The 15,219-nt window shown below is 36.5% G+C and overlaps 1 protein-coding gene and 1 long non-coding RNA gene across 5 annotated transcripts in view; one reads left to right on the plus strand and one right to left on the minus strand.

Moving 5' to 3' along the window:
- The window catches only part of LOC115214010 (oocyte zinc finger protein XlCOF6.1), a 28,593-nt gene extending 14,470 nt beyond the window's left edge, over positions 1-14,123 (plus strand). For 2 of the 4 annotated variants that reach the window (XM_029783024.2, XM_029783025.2), the window contains exon 2: positions 12,596-14,123. In XM_029783024.2, the coding sequence (XP_029638884.1) occupies positions 12,680-13,900 (1,221 nt within the window). In that variant the 5' untranslated portion in view covers positions 12,596-12,679 and the 3' untranslated portion in view covers positions 13,901-14,123. Of the gene's footprint in view, positions 1-196; positions 381-12,595 lie in introns of all 4 variants that reach the window. The other 2 variants (XM_036504934.1, XM_036504935.1) reach the window with 2 other exon arrangements.
- On the minus strand, positions 4,599-9,699 carry LOC118764323. The gene is made up of 3 exons (XR_005000137.1): positions 9,580-9,699; positions 7,544-7,548; positions 4,599-4,611 (listed from the first exon to the last, which is right to left on the minus strand). It is a non-coding gene; the product is annotated as an uncharacterized LOC118764323 (long non-coding RNA).
- Positions 14,124-15,219: the final 1,096 nt, after the last annotated feature.

Raw genomic sequence — 15,219 nt, forward strand, 5'->3', positions numbered from 1 at the left:
TATAGAATGTGCCAGTCACTGTTTTCTTACTTGAAGAATCTCATTTATAGCACATTTAATATATACCTATATATATATATACACACATTAGGTAGCCAATAGAGTCTTTAGAGTACTAGTTAAATTGCTTTGCTCTGGTTCTCTGCATTCTGAGTTCAGTTCGATCTGAGGTCAATTTTACCTTTCATCCTTTCAGGGTTGCTAAAATATCGGCTTGGTATTGGTGCTGGTTCTTCTCTGTCTCTTTCATATTCTTTTCCTGTGGTTGTGATAAGACCTGGAGAGGGATGGGTTCTGTCAGGTCTAAAATGTCTTGAAGACATGCTGTAGGCTTATGATGATACTCTTATGCCTCCATCTAGGGGAGCTGAAGTTTTAAGGTAAGGTATATTGTTACAAGTTTACCATCGATTTTCAGGTATCTTTTATTCCAAAGACATCCCTGTCACATTCATAATTCATCTCTAATCTACTGAATATACATTGATTACTAATTATAGCACACAGCTTACTTACCAAAATGCTATGGTTTTATTTTTTTACAACAGTTCTACTTGTTTTGAATGTATATGAATTGTCGTTTACATTTGACATTACCACTGCTGCTCTCAGTTCTCTTGCTTGTAGTAGCCATAGCTAAGATCAACTTTAAGCTAAATAAGTAGAGGAGCTCTCAAAATTTTGGTATAGCCACTAACAAGTGCAGTGTAGATAATGTCTGTAAACACACTACACACAAAGCCACTTGTGGTCTTGCAGTGAACTAAACTAGTGGCCAGGGGAATTTCAAGTTCCCTAATTAGTCTGAGTTAAAGGAGGTGCCGGACCATCAGTTGACAGAAAATTGGTGGTGTACCTGTATATACATACATGCTTGTATGCATGCATACATACATACATACATACGTGTGTGTGTGTAAGAATTAGTGTTGGTATAGAGGCAATCTCTAAGAGTGTTAAACCTGTGACCCACTCTTGGTTTATGGTTGCAGCCATTTAACATCTTTAACACTCTCAAGGAAAGTTTGAGGATCTTACAATCTCATTCCTCTTTGGCTAGACATTTGAGACCTGTACCTACAATTTAAGAGCACATTTTAAGAATCAATTGGAATAAGAAGTATAAACCAAATCCCTGTCAAACTGTTTTTCTTTCCTTCACATACAAAGTAAACGAAATAATTACTAGTCATACACAGCAATTTATTGTATCAACTACATTACCACTGATAGAAAAACCTCCATTAATCTGTAGCACCATGTACCTCTACCCATACAGGGTAATCTTTCTTGTGGCAATGACATCCTAAACAAGAATGACAGTTCATCACATACATCACACCTGCATGTGCTTTCAGACGTCGACATTCCAGTGCTTTTATGCTTTGACCCTTCACTACTCTAGAGTTCATTTCTATTGCCCCTGTCATGATGTGTTGGTGGTGCTTCTCTACTTCATGCAGTCAACTACAAGTCTCTCAGCACTTAATGTCAGTCAAGAACCTTCATGTCTCTCTTGCAGATATTAATTAAATTTTATTAAAAGGTATGTGAATATCTTTATGCGAATGGTTATAGTTGGTAGAATTGATTTTGTATATTTCTACTGTTGGAGGCCCTAGTCGAATGAAAAGGGAATTGCCAGTTTGAGTTAAGCATTAAGTTCAACAGTACCCTTTCTGCTAAATTTCTGCCCTTTTATTGTTTTAGTTTGACTAGGTATGTGATTGATTTTTTTTTTTACTCTAATTTGCCTACTTTGGAGTGGTAGTTAGTCTGCTTTATCATTTCTGTTGACTTAATGTTCTTGGTTATCTGGTTAGCTAAAATTAATTTCTTACACTGAAAGGTCATTGGATATGAGAAGTGTAGAGAATGGTAAGTGCCCCTGTTTGTCATTTGCATTGACCTAACCAAGGCATTGATCTGGTTAGCAGAGAAAGACTTTTCCCACTTCTTCTAGACATATGCCAGCTGCCAAAAGTGTAGAGGTTGACTGTCTCTTTCCACAACAACATTACAAGAACAATGTAGTTCAGTAGCAACTTCTCCATGCCTCTTGACATATGCAGTAAAACCAAGCAAACATGTGTTCTTGTCCTTATGTTCTTTGGGGTTTTCTTGCTTCTGAAACATGCTTTTGGTACTGCAACAAAGGAAGTTTATCTCTACATCAATTCTGATAGTAGGTGGGTTTCCAATCTTGCCTGTCCCAGATTGGAAACCAATATCTGCAAAAACCTTCATTAGAGACACCCTATTGCTAATGATGTAGCACTTAGAACCCACATTCAACAACCACTTCAGACACTAGTATATCATTTTTCCCTAACCTGCAAAGACTTTGGACTGACTGTCAGCTTGAAGACAGGACACTGAAAGTCTGTCAGTCATTACCGTCAACAGCTATGAACCAGATGTTGTCCTCTAGATCACCTGTTTCAGACTGACATCTTGGATACAGAAATCGATAAGAGAATTCAAAATGCAGCAACTACATTGCCCGTTCCACCAAACTAACAATTAAGACTAAGATGACAGTATGTATGCACAGTAGGAGAGAAGAGTCAGCTCTTTCCATTTGAATAGTGTCTGTCACATCTTGAGGATTTCATAGCAAGACAAAGTAATTTGCTGGGTGAAAATATTGGGGTTTCCACCTGTACTAGCTTCATCAGGATGCACACTGCTCATTTGGGGCCATGTCCATTGTGGATGGTTGCATCTTTAAATGGAATTGGAAAATGGATGGAGAACAACAAGCCATCCCTAACAGAGCTACAATTAATATCTGCAAGAGAGACATGAAGGTTCTTGACTGACATTAAGTGCTGAGAGACTCTTGTAGTTGACTGCATGAAGTAGAGAAGCACCACCAACACATCATGACAGGGGCAATAGAAATGAACTCTAGAGTAGTGAAGGGTCAAAGCATAAAAGCACTGGAATGTCGACGTCTGAAAGCACATGCAGGTGTGATGTATGTGATGAACTGTCATTCTTGTTTAGGATGTCATTGCCACAAGAAAGATTACCCTGTATGGGTAGAGAGGTACATGGTGCTACAGATTAATGGAGGTTTTTCTATCAGTGGTAATGTAGTTGATACAATAAATTGCTGTGTATGACTAGTAATTATTTCGTTTACTTTGTATGTGAAGGAAAGAAAAACCTGACTTCAGTGGCATTTGAACTCAAAATGCAGAGGGATGAAACTAAGTATTCTAAGTTGGTAACATAGCTAAAGAAGAGGCAAGCAAAGAGGTGGTCCACATGGCAATTTTTTTAATGTTTTGTTTGTGTTGGACATGTAGAAAACTCAAGGGCCACCCTAGGTGGTAGAAACTAAATGCACCTCAATGTTGTTGGGTTGGATGTTTCTTGCTCTTCCACATTCCTTGGCTGTCTCTTAGTATTGTTTTGATCAGTGTTTCTCAACCAATTTTTTTCCTACGGACCCTCTTGATTCATGTTTCACTCTGATGGACCCTTGAAACCATTCAATGCTTAAAAATCCTATTGTTATTAAATATTATTAGGAAATGTATAAAAAAATTTAAATATTTTGTGCATTGTAGAAGAATAACGAATTTATTGCCCATAAATTTTAACAACAAATTCTTATATGAACCCCCAAGGGTCATGTGGACCCCAATTGAGAACCACTGGTTTAGATAAAAAAGAAGTTTCTACAACTGAGACCTGCTAGTCTATGAAACTAAACTTAATACATTTAATAACTGATTATTAAAGTAACAAGTTCATAACCTCAAAAACCTGGTCAATAAAATAACAAATTTACAAATTTTAAATTACTATAGAATAGTTCTTTTTCTGTGTTGCAATTATCTTCCTTAAATTGAATTACCTTTGTACTTGTTTAAATTTCATTTTGGACACGAAAAGTAGAGTTGACTACATTTAATATTTTCAGCTAAATGTTAAAAATTTAGGATTATGAAGAATTTAGTTGTGCTCCTAATTTTATATTAATTCTATATCGCTTTGTTTAAATTGGTGCAAAGTGGCATATTTAGAAAAAACTTTTAATAATGGTTTCTCATATTACAAGGTCATACATTTGCACTTGGTTGAATCTATCCTGGTACATACACCATCTGAGAGAAAGCAGACAATATTGAGCTTCCATTTAAATTCAGTTGCAGAAGGAAAAAAATTGATAAATAAAATTTAAAAAAAACCCCAAAAACTGAAAAGCATTTGCTCTGGGAATTTGGTTGAAAGTATCGATTCTCGTCCGATCACCGAAGTTAAGCAACGTTGAGTTTTGTGCTCCATCTATGCGGTTCAAGGAATAAAACAAAAGCTATCTGTTACTTCCCCTTCTCCAAACAAAATGAAAATACAACAAAATTATCAATTGTTTTATGATTTTTTTTATATGAAATGCTATGTATATGTAAGGGACTTAACTCATGTTTTGTATTTTAAAAATATTCTTACTTGTCTCTCTTTGACTATTTCTAAATACGAATTATGTGTACGTATGTTTCTCACAACTCCTCTCTATATACTATATATCTATTACCTATATAGTATATCTCTCTCTATATATGAACGGCAAAATGTCTGTCTGTGTGTGTGCGTGTCCTTTATACAAATCCACAAATTTTCAGTTAGGGAGCTCGCACTTTCTATGGTCATTCCAAATCGTCCAAGGGTGGTCGTGCACATCTTTACATTTCCCCAGTCACCCCGCAAAGCCATTAAAAAATCAATAAAAGTGACTTTTTTGTGAATTTTCTATCCAAAACCCAATCAAAATGCCTGAAACTTGATACGCCAATTGAATGCCAGCTAGCTGTATGTGATTGGTTGGAGATTTGGACAGTACTCGCGTGTATGTGCGCACGCATGCAGCTGTATATGCGTGCACTAGCACTATGACCCAGCAACGCCGGGTCATAGTGCTAGTGTATATATCTAGTATATAGTGCCAATATATAATCCTGGACCGGGCTGCGTGTTGTGTTCTTGAGCAAGACACTTTATTTCACATTGCTCCAGCTGTAGAAATGAGTTGCGATATCACTGGTGCCAAGCTGTATTGGCCTTTGCCTTTTAGTTGGATATATATGTATATATATATATATATATATATATGTGTGTGTGTGTGTGAATATATATATATGTATATATATTTATATGTATATATATGTGTGTGTGTGTGTGAATATATATATATGTATATATATTTATATGTATATATATGTGTGTGTGTGTGTGAATATATATGTATATATATATATGTGTGTGTGTGTGTATATATATATGTATATATATGTGTATATATTTGTTGAGTAATATATATATATATAAATATATATATATATATATAAATGGGGAAGTAGAGCAGATGCCAAAAACTATAGGCCTATCTCTCTTACTTCACACATCAGCAACGTCATGGAATGGATAGTCAGAGGGAAACTAATCGCATTCCTTGAAGAAAATAACTTGCTGAGTGATACCCAGCATGGTTTTCGACCAGGTAGGAACTGCCTGACCCAGCTCTTACTACATTATGACTGGGTGTTGAGGCAGTTACTCAACAAATCAAATGTGGACGTAATATACCTTGATTTTGTAAAAGCTTTTGACAAGGTGGACCATGATATGATATGCCACAAACTGCGTGACCTTGGCATAGCTGGAAAACTTGGAGAGTGGTTACATGACTTCCTGAAAGTTAGGAGTCAGGCAGTAGTGGCTAATGGAGCCACCTCTATGAACACACAAATAGTGAGTGGTGTTCCACAGGGCACAGTCTTGGGACCACTGCTTTTTATAGTGGCCCTCTCAGATATGCCCTTAAATGCCCAGATAGCCACTCTGGCAAGCTATGCAGATGATACGAAAGTCTCACAGAAAATACAGAACCCCAGCGATGTTGCACACCTGCAGCAGGAAAAGTTTGATTTGTGTTTTTGTTTGTGCATATGTTGATATGGGTAATTCGAGATGTGTTCACAGAAATGATCAAGTGTTTTGTTCTTATCTTTTGAGGGGGTGTAGTTACTCCTATTTCTGACCAACAATTTGTCCTCGTATTTGTCGTATAGCTCCTCAGTAAGTCGTAATTTTCTACAGAATTCTGCGATGTCTTCTTTCATTTCATTGTAGTTGGGGTGTTGTGGGGTGGGTGTAAACTTGAGTCCTTTGGATAGTATATTTATTTAGTTTGCTGTTTGTTCATTGTGAGTTAGATTGATAATTTTTATCACTTTTGGTTCCTCCTGCCTGTTTGGTGCTATCTTGTGTCTCTGTGTTTGCGTATTGGGTCTAAAAAAGGAATGTGGTGGTTGAGACGGTAGCTATTATATAGCTATGCACAAACAAAAACACAAACCAAACTTCAGCAAAAAAGAATGGGCTGAGCTGAACAAATTAAAACATGACAAAACAATAACAATCAAAGAGGCCGATAAAGGGAGTGCAGTTGTCTTAATGGACACAACATTTTACATAACTTTAGTACTATCTATGTTGGAAGACACAACATATTATGAAAAGGCACAAAACTACAGTCAACAAAAAATAATGAGGGAACTAAAATCCATGTTAAACCCATACAAAGAAGGGCTCACCGACAAAGAATATGACTATATGACCAATTTCACAAGTAAAACCACCCAATTCTATGATATTCCTAAGATACACAAAAGTGAGAAAATAAGTAACGCATGCAAGATAGCCACAGACAAAATAATTAAAGTCCCTAATCCTAATGACCTCAAATTGAGACCCATAATAGCAGGTCCCGCATGCGAAACCCACCGTCTCAGTAACTTTTTAGACACCCTCTTAAAACCACTCCTCAAACATGTCAACAGCGATATAAGGGACGACCTGGATATGCTCAATCACCTACCTAATACTAAAAACAAAAACACCCTACTAGTATCCTTCGATGTAGTCAACCTCTATTCCAATATCCCCCACAACCTAGGAATAGAGGCAATTCAATTCTGGCTAGAGAATCATGCCAACGAACTCCCACATCGCATCAAAAAAGAATTCGTGATAGAAGGGGTTAAATTCATCCTGGAAAGTAACTTCTTCGCCTTCAAAGACAACTTCTACTGATAAAAACGCGAATGGCTCCCTCCTTTGCCAACCTAGTCATGGGATATCTAGAAATCAGTCTGTATCGTAAGGTTCTAGAAAGATATGGTAGCCCTTTCTCCCTCTACATAGAAAACAACTGGAAGAGATACCTAGATGACTGTTTCATTCTTTGGCATGAAAATATAGAGAAACTCAAAGAATTCCAAGCAATTTTAAATGGACTGGACGTAAACATCCAATTCACGATGGAATATAGCCAGCAACAACTCCCCTTCCTCGACATCCTCATTAGGAAATCTAATAATGTAATAGAAACAGATATATACAGATTCTAAGCAATATCTTCCATTCAATTCATGCCACCCCAGACACACCAGAATGAATATCCCCTTCAATCTAGCAAAAAGGATATGTACTATAGTTTCTAATGCAAACACCAGAGACACACGACTACAAGAACTAAAAGATACCCTCATCACCAGGAACTACCCACCTTCACTTATTGACATATGCATTCAACTCAACATCCAGGAACTCAGACATCCCAAATTAAAGAAAAGTTTACGACCAAAAGCCTTACCATACATCTCCACACACAACCCTCTTAACAATGAAGCCTTCAACACCATCCTCCAAAACATACCCCTGCTAAAAAAAGACCACAGAATGAACATAATCCTCCAAACACACACGATCATAAAAAGCAAGAGACAGCCTAAATCTTTGAAAAATCTCCTAACACAAGCCCGAATACGCTCATCAACACAGAAGCCAGCAGTAAAAAAATGTGGAAGACCCAATTGCGGGATATGCAATTATCTAATTGAGGGATCAGAGTTCTCCTTCAAACAGGGACAACGGTTCATAGTGAAAGGCAGCTTCACATGTGCTTCGGAGAACCTGATATACACACTAACCTGCTCTGGGTGTCAAGAGCAATACATAGACCAAACAAAAAATAGTTTGCGTAAAAGAATGGCCCTGCACAGATCCCAGATAAAAATTCCTCAAAGCAGAAAAATAGCATTCAGCCAACACATAGATATTTGCGCCAACAACAAAACACCAAGCTTCAGGATTTCCCCCCTCTACCAATTCAGGGACGATACAACCTCGAGCCAACAAATAAGTAAAGAAACTCTCTTTATTACAAAATACAGGCCCCTTTTACAATCCACCTTGGCTTTAGAATAACACAAATACACACACAAATATTACATTCCTAAGAATCCATTAAAAATCAGCCCCAATCACAGCTATAACCCATAATGTGCCAACTTTAAGTCATACAACACCTCACTACTTCCATTCATTCATATTCTCCCTTCTTCTTCTTCTTCTTCTCCTTCTCCTCCTCCTCCTCCTCCTCCCCTTCTACTTCCTAACTTTATCACTAATGCTTTTTAGTATAACACCTATAAACAAACCTTTAAATAGAAATATTCTCATGAATTGAACAGCAACTGCTAGTGGCCACTGACCACTCAAAATACTACAATCAAGGCACTTCCAAATTCTTCTCCCCTTCTCCTCATCCTTCTTCTTCCCTACCAAGAATTAACAAGTGTAAACAAGAGAGACAGAGAAAGGCAGAAACAAGGAAAATGCCACTTATATTTGAACACTATACAAATATTCTTTTAAAAAAACTTTTTAAAAAATTTTTCTAAATTTAATTATTTAATCGTTACAGTTGAAAAGGTCTTAAATGACTGAAACCGGTACTGAAATGTTCTTTATAAAATTATTTTAGCATTTTCTATCTTGACTTGTTTTTTTTATATAAATATATATATATATATATATATATATATATATATATATAAGTAAATATATATATATAGCCTGGTTTCACCCGGTCTGTTTGGATGATGTGGTTGTGATCATTTTCAGTTAGGCATAGTCTATAACAGCGATTCTGAACCTTATCATTTCGGGTCCCCTGTTTCGATTGGAGCCTCTAGCTGTATGAAAATTTCGTGATTCCCCACCCTGTCAGAAAAGATACTTCAGGAGTTGTGAAGAAGTACTTTGTAGATAGTCTGTTTCATGGCAAGGCAAATTTTCAAGATTTGAAAGGGGAAAAAATTTTTTAAATTGAGGAAGGGGAAAAAAGAATTTCAGAATGTTTTTTTCAAAAAAATAATAATACATATATACAAAAATTAATAAATAAGTATACCAATACATTGTAGAGTCTTTATGCTTTTAGAGTTCAAGAATAGTCCTTGGAAAAACTTCTTTGGAGGATTAGGATGCATGTGTTTAAATGTAGTGTTTTGTTTAAAAGAGTTGGTGAATGTGTGTCAAAACAGGAAATGGGGTAGGAGTTATCCAGTTCCTGTGAGTAAAGGGAGACAATTCTGTGGATTTTATGCTCTTTAATTGGAATGATGGATTTTTTGTCAAACAGGATGCTTATATCAATTTTTTGTCAGATAGGATGCTAGAAAAAGGAGTATGGTTATCCTGGAGTTTGCATATTAACACGTGTTTGGAATTTTTCAATAAAAAGATTCTTCTTGTTGATTCTTTCTTGTGTAGAGATTCTGTCTTTATATTGGTAGAAAGGGAATATGTGAAATTTGGGATTTTTATCTCTAGTGCAAGAGTCTATGTGACTACTTAGTGGAATTTGACGGTATTATGGGAGATTTATCTGTTCTTTTATTATTATTATTATATATATATATATATGGCCGAAATGTCTGTCCACACCAGGCAGTGGCATGAAACTAGAATATATCATGTCTGTTGTGCAAGCCATATACCAGAGATATGTCCCAGAGCAGAAAGCCAAAACAAATAGGAACAAGATTCCAAGGAAGAGGAAGATCCTCATGAGATGACGGAAGAAAGTTGCAAATTGCCTCAACCAAAATCCCCAAAGTAGCGAAAAGTCTCGCCTAAAAACAACACCAATGGAGATTGAAAACAGGCTGCAACAATTCTATGTGAGCGAAAGAGTAGAGAAAGAAGCCTGGATTATAAAAAAACATTAAGTCAAACCCAAAGGCCTTCTTTCATTATGCGAAAGAAACAGTCTCAGTACACTACAAGATAGAACCCCTCCTCCAAAAGGATGGCTCCCTCACAGACAGTCCAACTAAGATCAGTGAGATGCTGAATGACCAGTTCAAAAGTTTCTTTACCACCCCATTGGAACACAGACAAGTGAACGAACCAGTGGACATCTTTGCCACCTCACCTATAACCAGAGAGGCAGTTACGATGGAATACATTGACGTTAGCGAAGAAGATATACTACTAGCCATAGATGAGGTGGACACAAACTCAATGCTGGTCCTAATCGTTTCCCAGCAATCCTCCTCAAAGCGTGTAAGCATGCCCTGGCAAAACCCCTCCAGATTCTCTTCCAGAGCTTTCTTGAAAATGGCAGTCTGCCAAGCAAGCTGAAGGAGGGAATAATATGCCCCACCCATAAAGGAGGAAGCAGAGCAGATGCCAAAAAGTATAGGCCTATCTCTCTGACTTCACACATCAGCATATATTTGTATATATATATATATATATATATATATATTATATATATATATATATATATATATATATAAGGGTACTTTTACATGCTACAGGCATGGGTGACATTTGCGTCACATCAGTATCTGCCATAACTGTGAGTTTACTTGTCTTGATGGGTTTTCTTCTCAAACATGGCATAATGCCAATGGTTTTGGTGATTCATCATTGCCTTCATGAAGCACAACACTTGAAAAGCGCTTTTCATGTGCCACTGGCATCGGCCACCTTGCCTCCATGAGGCCCAATGTTTGAAAAGTGCTTTTTACATGCCACCAGCACAGGTGTCAGTCATGTGACACCAGTAATGGCCATGGCAGCAATTTCACTTGGCTTGACAAGTTTTCTCAAGCACAGCATATCGCCAAAGGTCTCGGTCACTACTCATTGCTTCCATGAGGCTCACGATTCGAAGATCATGTTTTACCACTTCAACCGATGTCTTCCTGGGTCTACTTTTATCACAAAGTCTGTCTCTGAGATCAGCACTTCTTTACACAACTGTCTTCGTCCATATCTATCGCATGACCACACCAGCTCAGTCATCTCTCTTGCACACTACATCTAATGTGTCTTATGCCCAACTTTTCTCTCATGATGCTTACACTCTGTTGCACATGCACACTGACACTGTATATTCAGCAAAGCATACTGGCTTCATTTCTTTCAAGTCTACACATGTCCTTGGCTGTCACAGCCCATATTTCACTGCTGTGTAGCATAGCTGTTCGCACACAGGCGTCATCCAGTCTGCGTTTCACTCTGAGGGAGAGGCCCTTTGTTGCCTGCAGAGGTAGGAGCTCTCTGAACTTTGCCCAGCCTATTATTATTCTCTGAGCTATGCTCTCGGAGCATCTACTAACTTGGTCACCTAGATAACAGAAGCTGCCTACTACTTCTAGCTCACTCCACTGGCAGTTGATGGAGTCTATTTTCTGTACATTTTCAGTGTTTATTGTACCTGTGCATCTTCCATGCACAAAAGCTGTTAACCTTCCTCTGCTATTGCTGCATCTCTTATGTGTCCGTAACTTACACCTGGTACATCTTATGGAATTTCTACCTATGCCTTTTCTACAGATGAAGCAGGGTCATATACCAAGAAAGGATTTTTGATTTGTATATATGTATATATATATATATATATATTATATATATATATATATATATATATATATATATATATATATATATAAAATCTCCTCTTCTTATTTTAAACATTCACTTTTCCATGAGTTGGCTGAGACTACATTGGAGCAAAATTTCTGCATCTGGATGCTCTTCTTGATATTAGACTTCACCTGTTTCCAAACAAGGTAATAATTCTCTAGTCTGTCAAACAACAAACAACACTAATAGTTACATGGAGAGAGCTGAAAACAAACAACACCTTATGAATTAATCCTTTGTTAGATATGTGTATGTGTGCATATATGTATGCATGTATGCATGCATCTAGCTGTAGAAAATCTGCCTTAATAAATCCCATCAGACCTAAGCAAGCATAGAAAAGTGGATGTTATGTGTGTGTGTGTGTATATACATATAATATTATTATTATTATCATTATTATTTAAAGGTCACAATACATGTATTAAAGCGCTACTAATAGTTTCATATCTTGAGAGTACTCAAACATATTCTTCAGATGCAAACCACATATACTCCAGATGGAGTACTTTCTTTGTTGACTATTCTATCACGGATCAGTACATTATACATGTATTGCCCCAGCATGGCCGCGGCCTTCGGGCTAAAACATTTTTAAGGATTTAAGGATGAAACCAGCATGACAATAAGAGTATTTTGTATGGTGAGAAAAAGAGAATGTGTATTGGAATGCTTTCAACTCATAGAATTTTATGCACTCCCCTGCCATATATATATGTATGTATGTATATATAAAATTTCAAGAAGTTTATTATTTGTTTCTTTTGTTTTTCATTTCTTTTTTTTTTTTTTTCAGATTTTTCTTTGAATGTCTCAGATAAAACTGTGAGAATATCAGAGAACCAAAAGCCTCAATATTTTAATTGTTCATTCACCGAAAATGGAAGTTGAGATGGATGCTGAGATGGAAGCTGAGATTGAAGCTGAGATGGAACCTGAGATGGAATCTGAGATGGATCCTGAGATGGATCCTGAGATGGAACCTCTTTCAGGTGAGAACCTGTTTCAGTGTGATATATGTAAGAAGGAGTTTCTACATAAGAGTGATCTTGGAGTTCATCTAGTTACACACACCAACAAGAAACGTTTTCATTGCCCAATTTGTGAGAAAGATTTTGCTGATCCTTCAAAGTCCGTACGGCACATGCGAACACATACTGGAGAGAAGCCATACCATTGTGGTGTGTGTGGTCGAGCGTTTGGCTATCGAAATGTCTTGAAGAATCACTTAAAAACTCATACTGGTGAGAAACCTTTCCTATGTACAATATGTAATAGATCTTTTGCAAGGAAGGCTCATTTGACAGGCCACTTGAAAGTACACAATAATAAAAATTCACATCTACCAATAAGAATAACAACACCTTATTCAGAAAATTGGATAGGGAAAGATATCGTCACAAAAGTATTCAATGAGGGAAGAACACAGCCACATGCAAATGATGGTAAAGACAAAGAGTCTGGTAATGATGGAACTGAGGGGAAAAAATCTGATAATGATGGAGCTGAAGAGAAAGAATCGAGTAATGATGGAGGTGAAGATGACAAAGACATTCCAGAGAATTCCAATAAGAATAAAGGGAAAAGAGTTCAGTGTCAAATTTGTGATAAATATTTCTCATTTAAATGTGATTTGAAAATCCATTACCGAACTCACACTGGAGAGAAACCATTCCAGTGTGATGTGTGTGGTAAACATTTTGCACGAGGTGGTGATTTGCAAATTCATTTCCGAATACACACTGGTGAAAAACCTTTTAATTGTGAAAAGTGTGGGAAAACCTTCAGTGATAGGTCTTCTTTCAATAACCACCGGAGGAGACACAGTGGGGAGAAACCGTTCCATTGTCAAGTGTGCCGACAGAATTTTGCCGATAGGTCCACTCTAAAAAGACACATCAGAAGCCATACTGGAGAGAAGCCTTTCCATTGTGAGATTTGTGGCAAAAATTATAGCCGTAATGCTATCCTTAGCGTTCATCTAATGACTCATACTGGAGAGAAACCATTTTGCTGTGATAAATGTGGGAAAAATTATTCACAGAAATGTACTTTAGTCGCTCATTTAAAATCTCACACTGAAGAAAGTGTCCCTGGATAGAAAATGAAATAAAATTACCAAAAAATGTTGTTTTATTTAATGTGTTAAAAGCAAGCTTAGTCTATGAGCCATTTCACTTGGTTGAAGCTAAAGACGATGCTATAAATTGTTCTAAAAACTATATGGCTTATATGCCTAATCAAAGCAAACCATTTAATGATTTTTTTTTCTTTTCTATATATATATAAAAAGACCTGACTGTAATTTTATTTAATTATCTTTCTCTTTGGCTCACTGTGTCTGTTTTTGTATTTTTTCTATATTTCCTCTTTTTTTTTCTCTGAAATAAAACAGCAGATGGAATTAGCAGGTTAGGTTTCAGTCTATGGTTTAGTATTATTAAGGCTGTTGGATTTGTATATAATATAACTGAATCTTATTGTTATTATATTCTTCTTGGGGTGCCCATGGCCAGTTCTTCAGCAGATCTAAGCTAGAGAGGCAGCTGTTAGATAATACATACAAACCCATACAAAGCATTCGATTAATATTTCTTATATACTATCAGAGTCATCATTATTTTTATTTTGGATCATGATCTGTTAAGATTTAGGATTTAAAACGTGCAATTTCTATTTCGATGATGAAGAATTTAAGAGACCCACTTAACATCTAACAGAAACAAACATACTTGTTCAACTATATTGAGTCCTTGTGCTGTCTTTGCCAGTTACTGAAATGGAATTATAACATAAATGCTTATTCTGCTTCAATATTTAAAATTTGATTTAGGTTCAGTGTCTAGTTTAAAATAACTTCTTTAAAAACTTTTGCTACTATTTCAAATTTCAAACTTATGAATTCTTAAACGATGCCCATTTTTTAAGCATTTCCACTTTTTGTCTTTGGAAGCATGTGGCATAGTGGTTAGGGTTTTTGGCCCATGATCATAAGGTGATAGGTTTGATTCCTGGACTAGTTATTATCCCTTTAGCATTCAGATTTTTCTGTTAAATGTGATGCTTGTTTATTCATATTGTTTTCAGTAATCCTGAATTATCTTGTAGCTTTGAGATTTTGATAATGTTATTTTTATTTTTAGAATGAAATTGTAGGGTAGTTACGAGAAATCAGACCTGACCAGTTTGAGCATAAAGTGGGGAGAATATTTGGGCTGGATATGGCCTGTTTGAATGTTAAAGGGTTAAGCAAAAGACACTATATTTCATGTTGCTCCAGTCTAATGAGCTGAGAACGAGTACCAGCTGATTTTTGGTACAGCACTTTGTCCCCATCCTGCTGTCACATTCTTGATGTTTCACTGGGTCATAGGAACAAGAAGGTATTTTTATTTGCAACTCCATTGGCACTAAACAACC

Source organism: Octopus sinensis, linkage group LG7 (genome assembly GCF_006345805.1).
Source record: "Octopus sinensis linkage group LG7, ASM634580v1, whole genome shotgun sequence".
Taxonomy (NCBI): Eukaryota; Metazoa; Mollusca; class Cephalopoda; order Octopoda; family Octopodidae; genus Octopus; species Octopus sinensis.